We start from the raw sequence: 20,030 nt of genomic DNA, 5'->3' as shown, positions 1-20,030 counted from the left end.
GGCCATTGTGGGCCTAACGCGGCGTGACAGTGCCGCACAAAGGCGGGTTCATTAGCCCCAGCGGGTGACCGGGACGCCGGCCGCGCGGTGCCAGGGGCCGCAGCCGCCGCGGGGCGCGGGCGGCATTCCGCTCCCAGGGCTCCGCCTTTGTGCGGGGCGCAGCCGGGGGTGGACCGACGCCGCCACTGCCGCCGCCCCTCCCGGACTCTGCACGTTCTGGGGCCGCGGACGCCGGGCGTCCTCCTGGGGCCGAGCCCCGGGCCCGGGCTCCGGCCTTCCTCTGGCCGCTCCGCGCTGGACACCCCGAGGGCGGAGGGAGCACCAGCTTGCAGAATGTTCTGGAAGAGTCTTCCCCATCTCCCCGGCCAGCATCTGCGGGCCTCTGCACCTGCGAAAGCTGCGCGCAGCTCTCGTCTTCGCCCCTGCTTCTGCAGCCGCCTCATTCCATCCCTCCCTGCCCAGTGGGAGTGCGCTGGGAGGCCCCAGAGAGGCCGAGGCCACCCTGTCGTCGAGGTCGCGCGTGTGCGGGGCTGCCGCATGCTGAGAGCACCCCTAGGATGCTCTAGGAGCGGTGGGCAGGTGCGCAGAGAAGCCTGGGGGCTTGGTACCTGCAGGAGCCCAGAGCCCGGAAGGCCCATCCAGCCTTGGGCACTGCAGCTGCCACAGGAGCGTGCTCTTTGCTCAGAAAGGCTCCAGGCCGGCAGGGCTGGCCTGTAGGACCTGGGACTCACTCCCACGTGCCTTGGGAGAGGGCAGCCACAGCCCGGATGTCCAGCCAGCCTCCTTGCAAGGTGCTGGGGAAGAAGGGGCTGCAGACTGGAAACCCCCGCCATGGCCAGGGCCCTGTGGTTACCCCGCCATACCATGGAGGCTGGAGAAGGGGCTCCACAGAGGAAGGAGAGCCTGCCCCACCCCTGTCCTTGGCAACCCTCTGCAGACCCGGGGCTGCAGTAGCCTCAGTGTTATGTAGGTCTTGCCCCAAGGTCAGCACTGCCCAGAGGTGAGACTGAGCAGGGGGTCCCAAGGCGCCTTACAGAGGCAAGTTCAGTGGAGGGACAGTCGTTTTGCAGCCACTGGTCAGCCAAGAAAAGTTCTGGTAGGCTGGACCTGCAGCTCTCAGGGGAGCTTGCCCCTTACCCAGCCCTGGGTCTAGGTCTCTGCCTCCCAGCAGCCGACTAGAGACAGGCCCCCAAGTCCTAAAGGTTGGTAACCAGAGGCCAGCCATCAGGTAGGGGCCAACAAATGGTCTGCAGACACTAGCAGGAAGGAGGCAATGACAGAGATCCCCCAACACAGCTCCCATGCCCCACTGATGTGGAGATTTCACCTCCCCATAATAATCACTCTATGTCCTTCTGATACGAGAAGTGTCAGCTCTTCTGATGCGAGAAGTGCCCTTCTGATGCGAGAGGTGTCAGCTCCCCCATTTTAGCCCCCTGATGTCCTTCTGATGGGAGGGGAATCAGATCCCCCATATTAGCCCCCTCTCTGTCCTTCTGATATGAGAGATGTCAACTCCCCCATATTAGGCCCCTCTGTGTCCTTCTGATGAGAGAGGAATCAGAGCCCCCCTATTAGCCCCCTGATGTCCTTCTGATGAGAGGGGAATCAGAGCCCCCATATTAGCCTCCTCTCTGTCCTTCTGATGGGAGGGGAATCAGATCCCCCATATTAGCCCCCCAGGTTCCTCTGATGGGTAAAGTGTCAGAGATTCCCCATATCAACCCTCCCTTCTCACTCTGATGGGGGATTTATGAAAGTTCTCTATGCTACCACCCTCATACACCCATCTTAAGGAGGTTTTATCAGAGACTCTTCTCCCCCTCCCCATGCTCCCTCCTCTCTCCTGGTGGGTACCATTTGGGGGTCTCCTGGGTCTGGCCTCCATCTTGGGGGGGGTGGGCCTGCCAGTCATGGTGCCCTGGGCTATAGTAGAGCCTGGGGGTTCAGCTCAGGGTTGCATCAGAATCACCTGGGGACCCCTTGGAGAAATAGGTGTCCCTCCAAGAACTGTGGCCCCAGGGCCCAGCTTGTGTATGCAGTGATACACTGCCTGGGGTGACTGCTGATGGAACAGCCCCTAGCCCTCCTCCCTGCAGAGCTCTCAGAGGGGTCCACCCAGGAACTCCATCTCTTTGATCAGTGGTCACATCTAAACCACAGCCCCCTTCCAGGATCTTCTGCTGCTGGAGGTCACACGTGTTTCTCAGAAAGGCCACTCCAGCACCCCCTTAGTCTCATCCTTCTCATCCAGTGTGGGACCCCACAGTCCTCCCCCAGGAGAGGAAGGGTAGGCCACCAAACATACCTGGTGGAATCTCAGGACCCCTTGTTGGAGGTGCAGGAGCATCTCCCGGACCCTGTCTGGGCTCAGCATTCACTACTATGGGTCAGCTATGGGTCAGCCACTGACCCACTCTGAGTATGCTGGGGCTGAGGCAGTTCTAGGCAGAGAGGAGTGCCCATCTTCCTGTCTGGGTCAGTTCTCTCAGCAGTGATAAAGATGCACCAAACCCAAGGCAGGGTGACCTGTTGGTCCAGGCTGAAACAGCCTCCTGGATGACCTCTCTGCAGGACAGTCAGCTTCAGAACAGAAGCTGCAGGTTTCTGTCCACTAAGAACACAGTCAGTGCTCAATTAACAGTTGCCAATTGCCAACGTCATGGTGAAATGTGAAAGATGAACTTTCTTCAACACAAAGTACCCTGGAAATATATCTTTTTTGTGTGTTAAAGGGTCTTTTTTTTTTCCAGAAATTACGATAGTTCTTTTTGTATGTCTATTCTCCCACAAAAAAAGTAAAAGTAACAACACTTGGTGATCCTAATTCAGTCCTCAAATGATCTCTGGTACTTGACAAGCCCATGAAACTCAAATCTGGAAACAGGAATTTGTTAAGATCCCTCTAATTTTCAAGTTCTGAAAGGAGGCAAAATTACTGCCAAAGCCTATCTCATGGTTGACGCCTAAGGCTCCACTAGACTAGCTGGGATGGAACACTCTGGGGCTGCTCTCCCTGCCCTCTGCCAGACACCCCATTCTCACTAGTCAGGATTCCCTCAGCTGTCCCAGACTTTACTCATCCATCCATCTACCATGCATCCACCCACCCACACATCCATCCATCCATCGTCTATCCATCCATCGTCCATCCACCATATATCCCAACCTACCCACCACCCACTCACCCTTCCATCCATTGACACACTCATCTACCCTGATCAATCCATCCATCCACCCACCCACTCACCCATCCATCCATCCATCTACATGTTCATCTATCCACCATCCATCCATCCATCCATCCACCCATCTACAGGTTCACCTATCCACCACCCATCATCTATCCATTCTTCCATCTACATGTTCATCTATCCACCATCCATCCATCCATCCATCCACCCATCTACAGGTTCACCTATCCACCACCCATCATCTATCCATTCTTCCATCTACATGTTCATCTATCCACCATCCATCCATCCATCCATCCACCCATCTACAGGTTCACCTATCCACCACCCATCATCTATCCATTCTTCCATCCATCCATCTATTCACCCACCCATCTATCCCCCATCTGCCAATCCCCCCATCTATCCACCCATCCACACACCCATCCATTCATGTACACATTCATCTATCCACCATCCATCATCCATTGATCCATTCATCCACTCACCCATCCAGTTACCCATCCATCCGTACATATATACATCTATCCACCCATCTACCCATGATCCACCATCCATCCATCCATGTATCTGCCCATCCACATATCTATCCATCTACCTACCCATCCACGCCCCCACCCACCCAATCAGCCACCGAGCTAGCCAGCCAGCCACTCACTAATCCATTCATCTACCCATCCATCCATTCCAATCCTGCCCAAGTTCAGGTTGCGAAGCTTCATTGTGTATCATTATTTCCCCTACTCTATCTCTCATGAATTGTAAGGCAGGAACCAAGAACCTGATCCACAACAGCAGAGCCTTTCGCTAGAGGCAGGATTTCGCTGGTTCACTCTCCTCCTTTCCACTACAGGGATTCTTTCCACTGGAGAGTGGGTCATCCAGATTCTCCTTAATTGAAAATCGGATGGGTAGTTTCTTCAACTTTTGAAAACCTGAGTTGTTAGAAATTCCATCAGATAGAGCAGCAATCCATTGTCTTGCAGATTTCTTACCTATGTTCTTGAGAATGGATACTTTACATCTTCCTCATATTCCTAGTTCTAAGCTTAGATTCTCAGATCCTGGATGGATGGATGGATGGATGGTGGGTGGGTGGATGGACAGATGGGTGGGTGGATAAATGGATGGTGGATGGATGGGTGGATGTGGGTGGATGGATGGATGAATGGGTGGAAGGGTGGATGGATGGTGGGTGGATGGATGGGTGGGTGGATGGATGATGGATGGATGGTTGATGGATAGATGGATGGATGGATGGAAGGGTGGATGGGTGGATGGATGATGGATGGATGGTTGATGGATAGATGGATGGATGGATGGAAGGGTGGATGGATGAATGGTGGATGGATGGATGGTTTGATGGATGGATGAATGGATGGTGGGTGGATAAATGGATGGTGGATGGATAAATGGATGGTGGATAGACAAATGAATGGATGGGCAAATGGATGAATGGATGGTTTGATGGGTGGATGAATGGATGGTGAGTGGATAAATGGATGGTGGATGGATGGATGGATGAATGGATGGTGGGTGGGTGGGTGGTGGATGGTGAATAGGTAAATGGAAGGTGGGTGGAAAATTAATGGTGGATGGTTGGACAGATGGATGGATGGGTGCATGCATGGATGGGTGCATGGGGAGATAGATGGTGGATGGATAGACGATAAATAGATGGTAGATGGATAGATCGTTGGTGGATGGTTGGATGGAAAGATAAATGGGAAGATGGTAGATGAATGGAAGAAGGAATAGATCATTGATACTTTGCAGGATCTCAATAAATAATTGGTAATGAAACCATGTCAAGTTTCTGGCAAAGATGGCCTTCCCCAAGGAGGATGCTTACCTCACAGAACGACTTTGTCACCCAATTCCCTTTCTTCTTTCTTTTCCCAACCCCAACCTCAATTACGAAATTGTGACAGACATTTTCCGTGTGTCTTATCCTCTCAGAGAAAAGTGACAGCCCTTGGCAGTCCTAGTTCAGTCCTCCAATGATCTCGGTTACTTGACCAGCCTGTGACATCCAAGTCTGGAGACAAGATCGGTCTAGTTCTGGAGTGCAGAGACCCAGGGAGACAAAGCCCATCTCGCAGGTGTGAAGACATGTCCTGGAGCCAGCAGGGCAGTCCTGAGCAGCTCCAAGGGCTCTGGCCGACTCTATCCCAGGCACCCATCTGCTCTCCTCCTCTCTTGACCTGCTGGAGTCCATTGCCGTGACCTTGACAGGTGTTTACAATCTCATTTCAAAGATGTGATTCCCTTCCCATGGTGTCAGGGCTCCCCTCCCGCTCCCTGGCTGCCTCTGTTGTATAAACAGAAGCAGAAACCTCTGATAAAGCTGGTGTCAGTGGCTAAGAACTTTGCTGTGACTGGGGCGGCTGCCAGGGCTCCAGACCCTGGCCTGAGTCCCCACTGTGCCCTCCCCATCCACGGCCTCAGGGAGCCCAGTCCCACCTCCTCCAAAGCCTGAGGCTGCCCCAGCCAGTCAGATCATGACCTTCTTATCTCAACCCCCTGTGGAAATCCCATAAAAGCCGTGGGTTCTCTACTGCGCGCGCGCGCACACACACACACACACACACACACACACACACACACACAAAACCCACAAGTGTTCTGGCATGCCCTGTGATTCCTGCTCATAGGAAGGCTGCCAGAGACCCCTACATCAGAAGCCCCACTACTGTGGGGTATCACCTGGACACACTGGGGGTCTTCCTTCTGCACGACCCCAGCATGTATTTCCATGTTGTCTTTTGCAAGAACTGTAGACATACAGAAACATCGCAGGCACGGAGCCGAGTCCATCTCCCTCCCACCCCCCAACCCCCAGGGCTGAGAAGCCCCAGATGCAGCCGCATCCATCAGAACAAAGATCTGCCAGTGTGAACTCTGGACTTTACCCAGATTCACCCATCTTACCACCTGTCTGGGATCCCGTCCTAGGTCCGCCTGGCCCTTGCCTCTCATGCCTTCGAGACTAGGAGGAGCTTGGTCAGGCTTTTTGGGTTTTCCTGATGTTTCCTGAATCTTTGGTGAGAAGGCCTCCATGGGTGTCCCTGGAGCATCTGCTCAAGGCCACTTGGTGTCCACCGCCTTCCCCCTGGGGTGTCCACAGCCCTGACCCCTCCGGCAAGGTAGGGCAGGCCAGGCGTCTGCCACGCCAGGACACAGCCTTCCCAACCTGTGTGGAGGCTGCGTGCTCCATTGAAAACAGACTTCCTTTGCCAGAACAAACTGCAGCACACTTTTCTGGCCATGGGTCCTGTGGCCTCTCCTCAGAGGGTTCTTTTCCTTTGCAGCAAGGTGAAGGCAGGCGAAAAGGTGTCCTTGGCCTTTCGGACTCCGTGTGTGATGAGCCCTTTCCTCTCTGGGCAGAAGGGGAAATGGAAGCCTGAGGGGGAGGGAGGCCTGGGCAGGGTCACACAGCCAGCTGGTGACAGCAGGGCAGGACCAAGTTCTGCTTCCTCCAAGTTCAAGACCCCCCCACTCCACCCCAAGCACGCCCTTCCCCTTGAATGTGTCTAGCACCCTGGCCTGTCTGCCTGAGCCTGATAAGCAGCCAAGCCCTTGTTCCGGGAAGGAGCAAGGCCCCAGGCTCGCTGGCTCTCCCCTTATCTCAGAGGAGGGAAAGCGGGCAGAGGCAGAGGCAGCCTCCTCCTGTAGGAGTGCTTCTGGCCCCCTGGGCTGGGATCAGGCACTCGGGGCCTGAAGAAGGGCCATCAGGGGCCCCAGCCAGCTGGGCACAGCCTGAGGGTTCAGGGAGAAAGGCACCGGTGTGGGTACTGGGTTCCAGCCATGCCCAGGACATGCCAGCCTGCCCCAGGAGACTGCAGGGCCCTGCACGGGTGTAGGGGAGGCCGTAGGCCGGGACTCTGGCAGGGTGAGCAAGCAAGGAGCCAAGCCCACCCGGAGGAGAACATTCTCTTGGGAAGACAAAATGAAGGCGGGCTCTGCTGGAGGGCGGGACAGAAGGACAAGGGCTCCGTGTTCAGGGCACACTGGCATTTATTCATGAAGGCCCTCGACCATGCCTGCCTGAGAACTGACGGGTTATGTGACAGAAGCAAAGTGAGGCCAGGGCATCCAGCATCTGGGGAGTGGCTGCCTGGCTGGCCTCTGAGAAAGGGGGCAGTGAAGGCTGCTGAGTGGGGAAGGGTGAAGAGCCAGCCCCATGGGCTCAGATCCTCCCTGTCCCAGCCCAGGGCCACTGGAAACGAAAGATGAACGAGACCCAGTCCCCGCCTCAGGGAGCTTCCAGGCTGGGGAGGGACAAGTCGGGAGCGGACAGAGGCAAGAACCCCCGGGCCGGCTGACCACACCCAGACGCCATGAACTCCCGGGCCGGGCTGACCACACCCAGATGCCATGGCCTGGACCCCAGATGCCATGGCCTGGACCCCAGCCCGAGGAGAAGACGGGCAAATTGCAGGTGCACATGAACAGAGGGGCCGCTGGAAACTGCCTAAGGGGAGGACGGGGGCTGAGTGTGGCTGGAGGACAGGGAGCAGCTGCCAGAGCTGGGAGGGCAGCAGGTGGGACAGGCCTGTGTGCAGGTCAAGCAAGGACATAACCCCAAGAACTCAGAGGGGCCCAGGCAGGGCTAGGTGGTCATGAAGCAAAGGGCTGTGCCCACAGCCTGTGTGTACACACACCTGTGCATGCATGTCTGCACACATGCACCTGCCTATGCGTGTGTGTTGGTGTGTGCATGTGTGTTCATGTATGTGCACCTGTCTGTGCATGTGTATTTGTGAGTATGTGTGTGCGTGCAGACATGTGGGTGGGGGGAGCTGCAGGCTGGGGCCCTGGGTTCCCTCCAGGAGCCTCTGATGGTGCAGGGACAGATGCTGAGGGCTGGACTCAGGGATGGCCTGAGGGGAGCGGGGGTGGTGGGGGGAGGCACGGGATGGTAAATGTGCGCTTTTTGGTGACAGGTGTGTCGGTTGTTGAGTGAGTCTGAGTGTGTACATGCTGCTGGCTGGAGCCCGTCTCGCTACTCCCCTGCCTCTACCTGCCTGGGCTTTGGGGCTCGCAAGTTTGAGGAGGCATGGGGAGGAGCCCACAGCCACTGGTCACAGCCTCTCTTCCCTCCCCAGGAGGAAGCCCACCCACTCATCCCCATCCCCAAACAGAAGTTCTCGGGCACAGATGTGGATGGGGAGGCAGGTGCACCCCATGTCGGGAGCCACTGGGAGCCCCAGCACCGTCCCAGCTGCTGCTCAGGAGGAATCTGGGGACATGCAGGTCACCCACCCCATGCCCATCATGGAAGGCTTGTACAGACCCACAGGTGCAGTGCACTCACAGAGTCTGAGGAGGCCTGGCTGGGGTCCAGCCTCTGCAGAGCCCCCACATGCTCTGTGCTTCCAGGCCTCCCTCAACGTCCCCCACATGCCTCTGTCCGCTCCTGGCCCACCTCACCAGTTCCTTCCTGAGCTCCAGCCCTTCTCCACTGCTCTTCTGCAAAACCACTTCCCCAGCCTCAGTTTCCCCCCTGCTTCTGGGGGCCTGGGCAGCCTCCAGACAGGAGTCTGGAGGTCTGGGGTCTGCAGGAGCCTGGATGCTGAGGCCCTCAGCATTTCCAGGACTGGGCACAGGGGGCCGGTACAGGGCACTGAGTGCTGTGGAGGCCACCGGTCTGGAGCAGGTCCCAGAAGAGGTGGCCCTTCCTGGAGCTGAGGTGGAGAAGGGGAAGGCGTGCAGGCAGAACGAGAGGCACAATGCACAGTGTGTGGGCCAGAGCTGCCACCCAAACAGGCCATTAGGCTGCCAGTCGCTTTGGGCTTGGACATCTGGGTCAGGGGCTCTCCACTGCTGGGGTCCAAGGAGGAGGTTTACTGGTTGTATCTGCCATGCTCTGTATTCTGTCCCTGCTGGGCCGAATTCCACTTTCCCTTTGGCAGTGCACTACTGCTGACCCAAGACGCTCAGTTCCCGGTGCACAACACGAGGGTCTGGTACATGTGGGCATTGCACAATGGTCACCACGGTCTGGTTGATATCCATCCCCCCACAGGGTTCCCGTTGCCGGTCTTGGGGTGGGAGTTCCGAAGCCCCGTTCTCTCAGCAGCTTCCAAACACATGAGACAGATGTGTTAGCAGAGGTCCCCAGAAGTCCCCCTCAACTGGGGAACTGCACATCACATCCCCAGGACGGACTTTTTTCAGGCCTCAGATCTCTACTCATTGACCTGCAGAGGGATGTTTTGAAGCCTCCCCACTGGGGCTCTTACCAATAAAGTGGCTGTGCCATTTGCTTCCTGGGCCCTGCGAGCACCTGCGTGTCCTCCCGGGTACATACCTAGCCGCATGGCCTGGCCACAGGGGAGACGTCTGTTTGTAAGAGGAGGTCACACACTGTCCAAGGTGCAGCCCCAATCCCTTTGCCCCAGCAGTGCTCAGGGCTAAGATCCTGCACGTACTGGCCAGCACTGGCTGGGAGCTGGCCCGCAGATGGCTGGGGTCTCAGGGAGGGCTGTCCAGCACTGCTCCTGGACTCCTGGGCTGGCTGGCCCCCAGGTACTTTCTCCTGATACTCATCCTCTTTCGCGTGTGTTCTGCACCAGGGGCAGCCCTGCCTGGCCACTCGGTGACTGTGAGTTCAGGATGCACGCCCACCCTGGGGGCCCAGGCCCAGCCCAGCAAGGGGCCACGGTGCCCTCGGGCAGGTCTAGCACCCAGCCCCTGCCGGGCCTGCCAACCCGGTCGCCTCTCTCCACAGCCACACGGGAGTCTGCCTTTGTGCACGCCATCGCCTCTGCCGGCGTGGCCTTCGCTGTGACGCGCTCGTGCGCTGAGGGCACGGCGGCCATCTGTGGCTGCAGCAGCCGGCACCAGGGCTCGCCGGGTGAGGGCTGGAAGTGGGGCGGCTGCAGCGAGGACATCGAATTTGGCGGCATGGTGTCTCGGGAGTTTGCCGATGCGCGGGAGAACCGGCCAGACGCCCGCTCCGCAATGAACCGCCACAACAACGAGGCCGGCCGCCAGGTACATTAGCAGCTCCTGGCGGGTTCTGGGGGTGTGTGGAGTGGGGCAGTGTCCTGGGGCTCCTGGCTTGCATGTTCTTGGGCACAGAGGGGTCATCCATCCAGGCCCTGTGCGTCCTGCAGGGGCACAGGCACAACGGGGTCTGGGGGTGCACCCTCTGACCGCATTCCTGAGGGTCCTGGGGAACCAGAAGCTCTCTGAGCTGGTCATGTGCCCTGGTCCCCTGAAGGGAGGGCTGTCGATGGTAGCCAGACTGGGGAGCTGCTCCCCTGTGCCAGGGCTGTCTGAAATGGCCCAGTCCAGCTGCTGCACCAGGGTCGAGGGTAGTCCCACAGGGTGGCAGGGTGGTGGGCTCAAGGCCTGCCCTGCAGGAGTGCCTGCATGTCCCAGGAGAAAGACAGCAAGGCCCATATGGCACTGCGTGAGACATTCTGTGATAAGGAAGGGCACACACAAAGTGACGTGGGCACCTCAGAGGGGCCACACCCCAGGCTGGCATCTCAAGAAAAAGCCTTCTGTCGGCAGTGGTGCTGAAAACAGTGTATGCAAAGGAACACAGTTCTCTAGGTGGAGGGAAGCCAGGAGCTTTGGGGCAGCCCCAGTGCTTGCCTGTGAGTGAAGTCATCTGGTAAAACAGCAAGAGGAGAGCAGAGGAAGAAGAAACACGGGGCCCAGCGGGAATGATGGCATCTGAAGGTCACAGGGAGCCGATGGAGCCCTGAGCACTTGGTGGAGCCCAGAGAGCCCCAGCAGATTCAGCAGTACAATGAGGGGGCTGGCCTTAGAACCTGGGACTGCAGGGGACTGAGATGTTTGACTGCCAGCAACTAAAGATGAGATGACTGACTCATCTTTCCGTCAGAGACAGGACAAATACAGGACACAATGTGGGAAGTGTCCTGTTAAAAGCATGGGCTGCCCGTCACCTGACTTATCCCAGGGACGACAGTGCAGTGCTGACAAGAAATAGGGTCTTCAGTGAAGGGTGCTGGCCCATTGGATCACCATATGGAGGAAGGAAAAAAAAAAAACCAACCTTGACCCCTACCTCACACCATATATAAGGTCAATTATGAACCCAGGTGGCAAAGGTAAAGCCAACAAAGAAACATGGTAGGAAGAAAGCATAGGGGAACATTTCTGTGACCTTGGAGTAGGCAACGGTTACCCAAACAGGACCAAAAATCTCTCACAATGAAAGAAACATGTAGCAATAATGTGGACCACATGAAAGTAAAGAACTTGGGTTCATAAAAGGACATGTATAAGGGTGTCAGAGGCTGAACAGGGGACTCCATGCAGCTGGAAGAGAACACGATGGGAGTTTCTGGGGAGCAGGTGTTCAATGGCTGGCAATTGGTGAACTTTTGTCCAGTTTTGCATTTACAGCATATATACTAACCCTAACCCTAACCCTCCCAGAGCCAATGGGCCCACCAAGAGTGCTATCTCTAGGAAACCATGCCTCAGTTTAGGCTGGGACCCTGAGGAGTAAAGGAAAACCAGAAGGAGACCAGCCCTTGCTCACATGTGCAGGCTCGAAAAATCTCAGGATCTGAGAGCAGATTATGGTGATCCCAAATTGCTGGTTTTCCCACACACCTGGAAAAGGCAGGCAAATCCTCTTTGGAGGAGGATAGCCTTTTTCAAGTCAGAAAAATGTTTCTACAACTAATTTCTCAAACACAGCATTCAGCACATAATCAAGAAGGATAGCCTGTCACGTAAGCTAGTGACACAATGAGTGATCACTGGCAAAACCCACAGGGACAAGTCCACAGGGACTCCAGATACTGGAATTAGGAGACACGGATTGTAAACAAAGAAATATGCTTCCTTAAGTTTACAAAGCCAAACTGCAAGTCTGAATGTCTCAGCAGGGAACCAGAAACTGTAAGTCATAGAACATACTTGGGAAGGAATCACATGGCCATTGTAGGACTGAAGGGTCTCTGAGGAATCCCAAAACAGAAGCATCCCTCTGCACCCCTGGAACTCAACTAAAATGACAGAAAATGAATGTTACAACACATAAGAACACAATCACACCTGACAATGGAAACCAGGGGCTTATGTGGCAGCAAAAGTTTTCATACTAATAAACTAATCCATGAATACTTGGGTCTTAGGAGAAAGTAGAATCTTAAACCAGTAAAAGAGAACTCTGAGAACCAACCCAGGACTTACTAGTATTGGGTATCTTGAAAATTAGATATCAATAATGGGGCTGAACATGGGAAGATGAGCTGATAATCCACTTTAAGAGCAGTTTATAACCCACCAGATCTTCTGTCCAACTCCTTGCAACCAGGCAAAGTCCCTACCCTTTACCATGGTGGAAGTCTGGAGGTCTGTTCTCCAGGAAGGGCAAAGCACAGTGTGTCTGGACTGAGGGACACCAAGGACAGCCTGAGGAAGGTAAGGTTTCCCGAGAGAAAGTTGTCTCCATCTACACACATCTTTCTCTTCCTAGTCTCTGTATCCCACAGTGAATCTTGATGACCCTCTCCCCTGGCGATTGGACCAACCCAAGAAGAGACTCAAATGTACTGACCTGGGGTTCCCCCATGAAGTAATGGGGCCAGGTCACTCTACAATGAGGGTCCATGCTGATAAGCCCCCACCGAGCACATGAGCCCCCAACAGGATGTGTAGCGTTCTCCTTTTAAATATGAGCAGCCAGCCAAGGATCCCAGGACATCTGAGGAAAGCCGCTCACAACCACAAAGGTGAAGACCAAAACAAATGAAAACAGAATTTGTGAGAAAGAGACACTGTAAGGAGAGATGAAAACTTCAAATACTGCCACTACTCCAGGTGCCTGGCTAGTTCAGCTGTACAGTGTGTGACTCAGGGTCATGAGTTTGAGCTTCACACTGGGCACAGAGATTACTTAAATGTTTTTTAAATGATTGAAAAAAGGCAAAGAAAATAAAAACTGCCAATATCCCCGGAGAGATAAAATACTCTTTCCATAAAAATGAAATAGGGTGTTAAATTAAAAGAAAATGTTATTAAGAGAAAAAAAGCTGCTGTATATAAAAGTAGAATAGCAGAAACCAAACTCCCCACACAAAGGGTGGCAGATACTTGAGACACGCTTCCATGGAACAGAAGGAAAAAGACAAAGAGATGGAAAATAGGAAAAGAATGGAAAACAAGGAGGATCTGTCCAAGAGAGACAATGATGAACATGAAGAAGAGAATGTTGTCAAAGAAGGCAGGAACATTCCCAGGACTGAGGACCACAAGTTTCAGACCAAATAGACCCAGTAAGTGACCCTGGCACGTGAGAGAAGAGACCCATATCAAGACCTATCACACCTCGAAATTCACAGGGAAGCCCTCCATGCTGTGGGTTTCATGGAAAGGGTCAGGAATCAAAGTGCCATCCAAGCTCCCAAGAATAGCAATGGAGGCTGGAAGAAAGATGGAGCCGTGCTTCCAGAGTCCTAAAGAAAATAAGATTCTCAGCCAAGAATTTTATACCCAGCTCAACCATCTTGTCCACTTTTTACGTAGAAAAGATGTGTTTTCAGGCATGCACATTTCACGAAATCTACCAGATAGCCTCTGAAAAAGATGTCTTCAAGAAGCTGAAATCACAGAATATGCAGCATGTTTGGGCATGCACATTTCACAAAATCTATCAGATAGCCTCTGAAAAAGATGTCTCCAAGAAGCTGAAATCGCAGGATATGCCGCATGTTTGAACATCTCAAAGAGGATATTCAGATGATTTAGGGAGGGTTTGAGTCTGAATCTGTAATAAGTATGTAAAAAACAGCAACAATAAAATTCTGTAGAAAAGGAAAGGAATCCTACCCTGTCGTGGGGTTTGGCTGGGTATGACTTTAACACAGTCCCAATACCGCCAGTCCTGGATATTACTCTAGCTGGATTACGCTTCCACTTTAGGGTGGAGGGGGCTGGGCAGGTGTGTGCTGGAGCGGTGGGGTGATGGTGAGGAGCTGACTTCCCACCCTCCATGGTGAGAGGGGACACATTGCTGGAACCCCCAATGCTCAAGAAGCAGCCAGACAAACATTCCATTGGACATGCAAGAGGCACAGTGTTGCCTTGGCTGGTCAGGAAGGTGCTATGCACAAGTGGGTGTGGGAGCGAGTCTCAGGGACGCTTGGACTCCTCAAGGTATAAGCATATGTAATGCTTATACCTTGTAATGCCCGATAAAAGTCGACCTGAAGACACTGAAGAGGTCTGTCCTCTGAAGAAGAGAAGAACATAGATATGAGACAGAAATGAACTGGGGGAAGGGATGCCAGATAGTACCAACGCCCAGAAAGGACCAGTATGAGAGGGCCATGTAAAAGAAACAGGAGAGAGGCAGCGTCTGGATGTAGAGCCCACTGTACACCGGCCAACAGGAGTATAATGGGACTCGCACACATAGCTGTACACTTCCCCATAGCCACAATGAAGGAGGAAACGGGTGGCATTAGCTTTAACATTAAATTTTATCAAGGCGGATCTACCAACCAACATGGTATCATTGCAGTAGTGATCACCATCACTATTGAACTGGTGAAGGAGGTAGTTTACATCCTCTTGTCTGAGGATCTCCAGGGCTCACGGGTGGCAGGCATCCACCACAGTGGTCCAAGCAACAGTGGACAGGTAGGTTTGAGTTACACGCCCCTTCTCCCCCAACCCCACCCCTTCCCTCCAATAGAGAAGGGAAAAAAATATATTCCTCAGCCAGGCCCTACGGCTGTTGGCCCTCAGGGCCCCAGAGTCCCCCAGCCTCGTCCCTCCACACTACCTACCGCCTCTTGGAATTCCCATCCAGCCCAGCTTCCCAGACCCTGAAGGTGGGCTGCTCAAGCCACTCCCATTAGTCGTGCTCAGATACCCGTCAGCCCCTGGCCTTGCCACCAGGTACATGTCCTCTGGGCTGTGGTGTCAGGCTCTCCCAGTCAGCATTAATGTCCTGCCTCCTGCATGCCCAGACCAGACCATCAGTTACTGTCACTGTCCCTTCCTTCCTTCACCCAGTCGTACAGGCTGTAGAAATAGACCCAGCCAGGAGACAGGGGAGGCTCCCAGGCCCTGCCCTCCGGGGATCTGGGGTCGGCCAGGGTGCGGACCCACAAGAGCACCTGCAGCGCAGAGAAGAAGCGGCACCAGGAACCCGCGGAGAAGGGCCTTTATGGAGGAGACAGGTTGCCTTTGGCTTGCCAGGAGCACATGGGGCGGGAGGGTGGGGCGGTGCAGGCAGGGAGCGCACCCCTGGGGAGCCAGCCCCTGCACGGATGGCGAGAGCCAGAGAGGGGGGTGCGTGGGGCCCACCCTGACGCCCCCCGTCACGCTCCTGCAGGCCATCGCCAGCCACATGCATCTCAAGTGCAAGTGCCACGGGCTGTCGGGCAGCTGTGAGGTGAAGACCTGCTGGTGGTCGCAGCCCGACTTCCGTGCCATCGGCGACTTCCTCAAGGACAAGTACGACAGCGCCTCGGAGATGGTCGTGGAGAAGCACCGCGAGTCGCGCGGCTGGGTGGAAACCCTGCGGCCGCGCTACACCTACTTCAAAGTGCCCACGGAGCGCGATCTGGTGTACTACGAGGCCTCGCCCAACTTCTGCGAGCCCAACCCCGAGACCGGCTCATTCGGCACGCGCGACCGCACGTGCAACGTGAGCTCGCATGGCATCGACGGCTGCGACCTGCTGTGCTGCGGCCGAGGCCACAACGCGCGCACCGAACGGCGCCGCGAGAAGTGCCACTGCGTCTTCCACTGGTGCTGCTACGTGAGCTGCCAGGAGTGCGCGCGCGTCTACGACGTGCACACCTGCAAGTAGCGCGCCCTGCGCGGGGCTGCCCACACGGCAGCGGCGTGCGCAGCTGGAGTCCTGGGCGGGGGCGGGGCTCCTCCCAGGATGGGGGCGGGGTCCCTAGCTAGGGTCCTGGACGGGGTAGAGGCTCCTCCGGGACCGGGACAGGGGTCCCCAGCTGGGGTCCTGGACAGGGGCGGGGCTCCTCCCAGGACGGGGGCGGAGGTCCTCCTGACAGGGGCGGAGGTCCTCCTGACAGGGGCGGAGGTCCTCCTGACAGGGGCGGAGGTCCTCCTGACAGGGGCGGGGCCCTCAAGTGGGGCACCCGGATGGGGGCAGGGTTCGCCCTGAAAGCGCTAATTTCCTTCCTCGATGGGGCGGGGCTCCTCTCTGGGGGCGGGCCTCCGGGTGGGGTTCCTGGATGGGGGTGGGCTCCTCCCTAGTAGGGCAGGGGTGGCGGGGGGAGTATGGGGGTCGTGTCCTTAGACTGGTTCTGGTTTCTTCCTTGAATGGGGCGGGGCTTCTCCCTGGGGGCGGAGTTCCAGGACTGGGACTCCTGGAAGGGAGGAGGGTACCCTGTGGTAGGGCCCTGGGGTTCTACACGGGTGCAGGACTTCTTGGTGGGGGGTAGGGTTCCGTGGGTGGGCTTCCGCGTGGGGAGGGGTCATCTCTGGGGACGGGCTCCCAGCGGCCGTGCTCCTCCCCACCAGCACACCTGTGAGATTTCAAGCCACTTGGCCTGCGCGGAGCGGAGACCCTGCAGGCTGGCCTGTCTCCTCCCAGCCCTTCCTCTAGGCCCTGTGATCCAGCCTCCAAGTCGGGTGCTCCGGGACAGTTAAGGGGTCTGGAGGCCTTGTGGCACTCCTCCGTCAGCTGTGCGTCTGCCGTAGCCCCAACCAGGAGCCCCGACCAGAGAGCCATCACCCGGCCGGGAACCTGGACGGGATTGAACCAGTCTTGCCTGGGGAAAACACGTGGGGCCCAGCCGCAGAGGGGCCTGGACCCAGAGGCCTGGCCCTGCCCCTGCTGCTGTGCGCCCTGGCCTCGGACCCCTGGGCCCTCTTCCTGTGGCGCAGCACCACCCCAGGCCCCCCCCCCCCTTGGCTTGACCAGCCCAGATCTCTACTTTGCCACTGATGGAAAGTCTCACCGCCTGGCCTGCCCTCCCCCCTGGCTCCTAGGCTCACTTCGATTTGGGTTGGGTTGTTGGGGAGGGTTGGGAGGGTGAGTCCACACCCATGCTGCGGGGGAAGGCCCCTTGGTCCCCAGAGGGGGGTCTCCCTCCCACCGCCCCCCATGTCCAGGACTGACCCCCCCCACCCCCAGGCCTGCTGCTGTGGCTGTGGTGTCCAGGAGTCTGTGGCTGGTGGCTCCTCTCCTTCTGACTCATCCACCCTGCCTGGGAACAGGAGGCGGAGGGACCTCCCCCCCCGGTGGCTGCCAGGCAGAGACCTCTCCTTGCCCAGCCTCTGCCACTGTGAAATGTTTCTCAGCCCTGGCCGGAGGACACTCGCCCAGGCAGGGGGAGCAAACGGTGCGGCACCATGACCTGCACGCCTCTGGGGACACCACCTCCCTCGGCCTGGAATTCTGCATTTGTGGTTTTAATGTTATTTCCAATGCTGCTACAGCCACCATACACTGGAGCAAGACAAACAGCTGTGTTGTTGTTGTTTTCCTTTTCTTTCTATGAAAGAAATCATTGCAGTCATAGCTTGTGAGTTGCAAACAATTGGGGGGGAAGTAAAAAACAAAGAAGAAACTATGAAACGAGACTGGATTGTACTGGATTTTTGGCAGGGGGTTGGTGAGGTACAGGGGCTGGATGGGTGGTGGCCCTCTGGGAGGGGAGATGTCCATGGGCCAAGACAGGAGGACCCCTGGGGCCTCTGCTGTGGCCCCCAGAGGCCAGAAGTCCAGGGAAAGGGGGAGGGTCACCAGGGAAAGAGATGGGGTCCCCCTTGTGGCCCTGCTCAGGGTTTTCCAAGAGCCTGGCCTGGCCGGGAGGTAAGACACAGCCCCTTAACCCAGGCCTGGCCAGCGCAGACAGAGCCTGGATCTCAGGCGGCTCTTCTGGTCCTGGCCTCCTCTGGCCAAGGCCAACAGAAGTTACAGCTCATGTGGGGAATCCAGCGTGAAGGCCACAGGGACATCACTTACTGGGAGAGAGCCACCACATGGGGCCAGGATCTCCCAGGGTCTCCTCACTGTTCTCATCCAGCTCAGGCCTGGGGTCAGAGCCAAGCCCGGTTGCCTGGCCTTCCCTCTGTGGCAGGGCATAACTAGTGTGCAAGGCTTGGCAGGGCTCAGCAGCCTCTAAGTGTATGGTGGGCACCATGCTCAGGACTTCAGGGTGGGGATGGGCTAGCCCTGCCTTTGGGAGCCCCCTACCTGCCTTTCCTGGCCGGGCAGGGAGAGGCCCCAGGACAAGCAAGGTGCCCTGCTGGCTGAAGTCTCCCACGGCCCCTCCATGGTGATCCAGGGGTATGTGGAGTGTACAGGGTTGACTGCAGCCTCTGGAAACTGAGGCTGCACCATCACCTCTCCAAGCCAGGTGCAGGGTCCCTGCTCTTCTCTCTGCCCTTCGGTGCCCCAGCTCTGTGCCCTGCCCTGATATCCAGTCAGACCAACCTACAGGGAGGGAGAGGGCTGAGGAGTCAGGGGTGGGAGGGATAGGCTGGTCTCCGTGGGGGAGGGGAGGAAGATGACCAGGATGCTGAGGGCTGAAGGCCCAGCCCTCACCCTGCAGGGGCCATTTGCTGGAAGGGAGTGGGCCAGGGACAGGCAGGAGGAAGTCTCACCAGGGCAGAGGGAAAGAAGCCCAGTGCAGACAGCTGGCAATGGGAGTCAGGGCCCCATGGATTCTCAGAGCACAGGGAGGAAGAGTCACCCTCTGCGGACAGACAGCCACAGCTGGCTGGACAGGGGTCCTGGACGGGGGGCAAAGGCCCAGGGAAGGAAGGGGATCCTGGATAGGAGATATGGATGCAGGGAATGGAGGGTGTCCTGGACAGGGGACAAGAGTTCACAGACCCAGGGAAGGGAGGGGGTCCTAGACAAGGAGGCACAGACCCAGGGCAGGGAGGGGATCCTGGACGAGAAGCGCAGACCTAGTGCGGACACGGGTATCCGATCCAAAAGAGCCCTGTGCTGGGAGAACCATGACAGGGTGTGGAGTAGGTCTGCACTGAGGGACCAGGAAGGCAAATGCAGGTCTGGGGTGGGGGATGGTTGTGGCCTTGCTCCTTGGGACAGCCCAGGCTTCTCCTCCATCCACTCCCACCCACACTGGTCTTCCTCCTTGGAGTCTCCCAGCCACTGAAGAAAGCCCACTCCTGGCTGGGCTGCCCCATGTGCTGGGGACTCTGCACTGGGGCCCCAGGGGACTGCTAGACCAAGTGGGCTGTGGGCAGATGCTCGGAGCAGGAGCCATGGCTGAGGCAGGAGCACCAGGCACCAGGTCTCCTGGCCGAGTACCCTGGGGGAGCTTCAAGCGCAGCCTGCAGGCCAGCCTGGGCTGCAAAGTCGGACAGGACACTGCCCAGGGTCAGGCCCTGGATGGGGGGCGGGGGGGGGGTGCCCGACTCCACCCTTGGGCTCCATCCATGGCACACAGCGTGGCCTCGAGCACCTCTGAGTCAGGGCCAAGGCAGGAGCCACCCTAATTGGCACCTGCTGAGACCCAGGTGCCGAGGGAGCCACAGATGAAAGGGTTAGACAGGTGGGTGGGGTGGGAGGCCACGAGGGAGGACGGACAGAGGGAGAGCAGGTGTGCCACCCTGGGGGGCTGACCAGAGGTGCATTCAGCCTGTCTGGCCCCATACCTCTGTGTCACAGGATGGCAAACCCCCGGCATCCAGGCTCTGTCCCCCAGGGGCCCAGAGAGGCCAGGAGCTTGTCTGAGGACACACAGCATGTGACAGACCTGGGCAGGCTCTGGCCTCCAGGTGCCGGGCATGAGCCCCCTGAGGGCCTGGGAGCAAGACCTCCGTGGAGATGGTCTCGCTTGTCCACGGCTGCATGACGGAGAGGGGCAGAACACTGCC

General features: G+C 56.9%; 1 protein-coding gene across 2 annotated transcripts in view; it reads left to right on the top strand.

Annotated features, from left to right (window-relative positions):
- The window catches only part of WNT3A (Wnt family member 3A), a 42,594-nt gene extending 24,855 nt beyond the window's left edge, over positions 1-17,739 (top strand). The window contains exons 3-5 of one of the 2 annotated variants that reach the window (XR_007127738.1): positions 9,928-10,193; positions 15,532-16,209; positions 16,273-17,739. Coding sequence is in view for 1 of the 2 variants with exons in the window: in XM_047731660.1 (XP_047587616.1) it covers positions 9,928-10,193; positions 15,532-16,011 (746 nt within the window). In the remaining variant the exon portion in view is untranslated. Of the gene's footprint in view, positions 1-9,927; positions 10,194-15,531; positions 16,236-16,272 lie in introns of those variants that run through there. The other variant, XM_047731660.1, reaches the window with a different exon arrangement.
- The last annotated feature ends 2,291 nt before the right edge of the window (positions 17,740-20,030 follow it).

Source organism: Lutra lutra, chromosome 5 (genome assembly GCF_902655055.1).
Source record: "Lutra lutra chromosome 5, mLutLut1.2, whole genome shotgun sequence".
In the NCBI taxonomy this organism is placed as follows: Eukaryota; Metazoa; Chordata; class Mammalia; order Carnivora; family Mustelidae; genus Lutra; species Lutra lutra.
The sequence above is the reverse complement of the archived record's forward strand: the minus strand, read 5'-3'. Positions and strand labels throughout refer to the sequence as shown.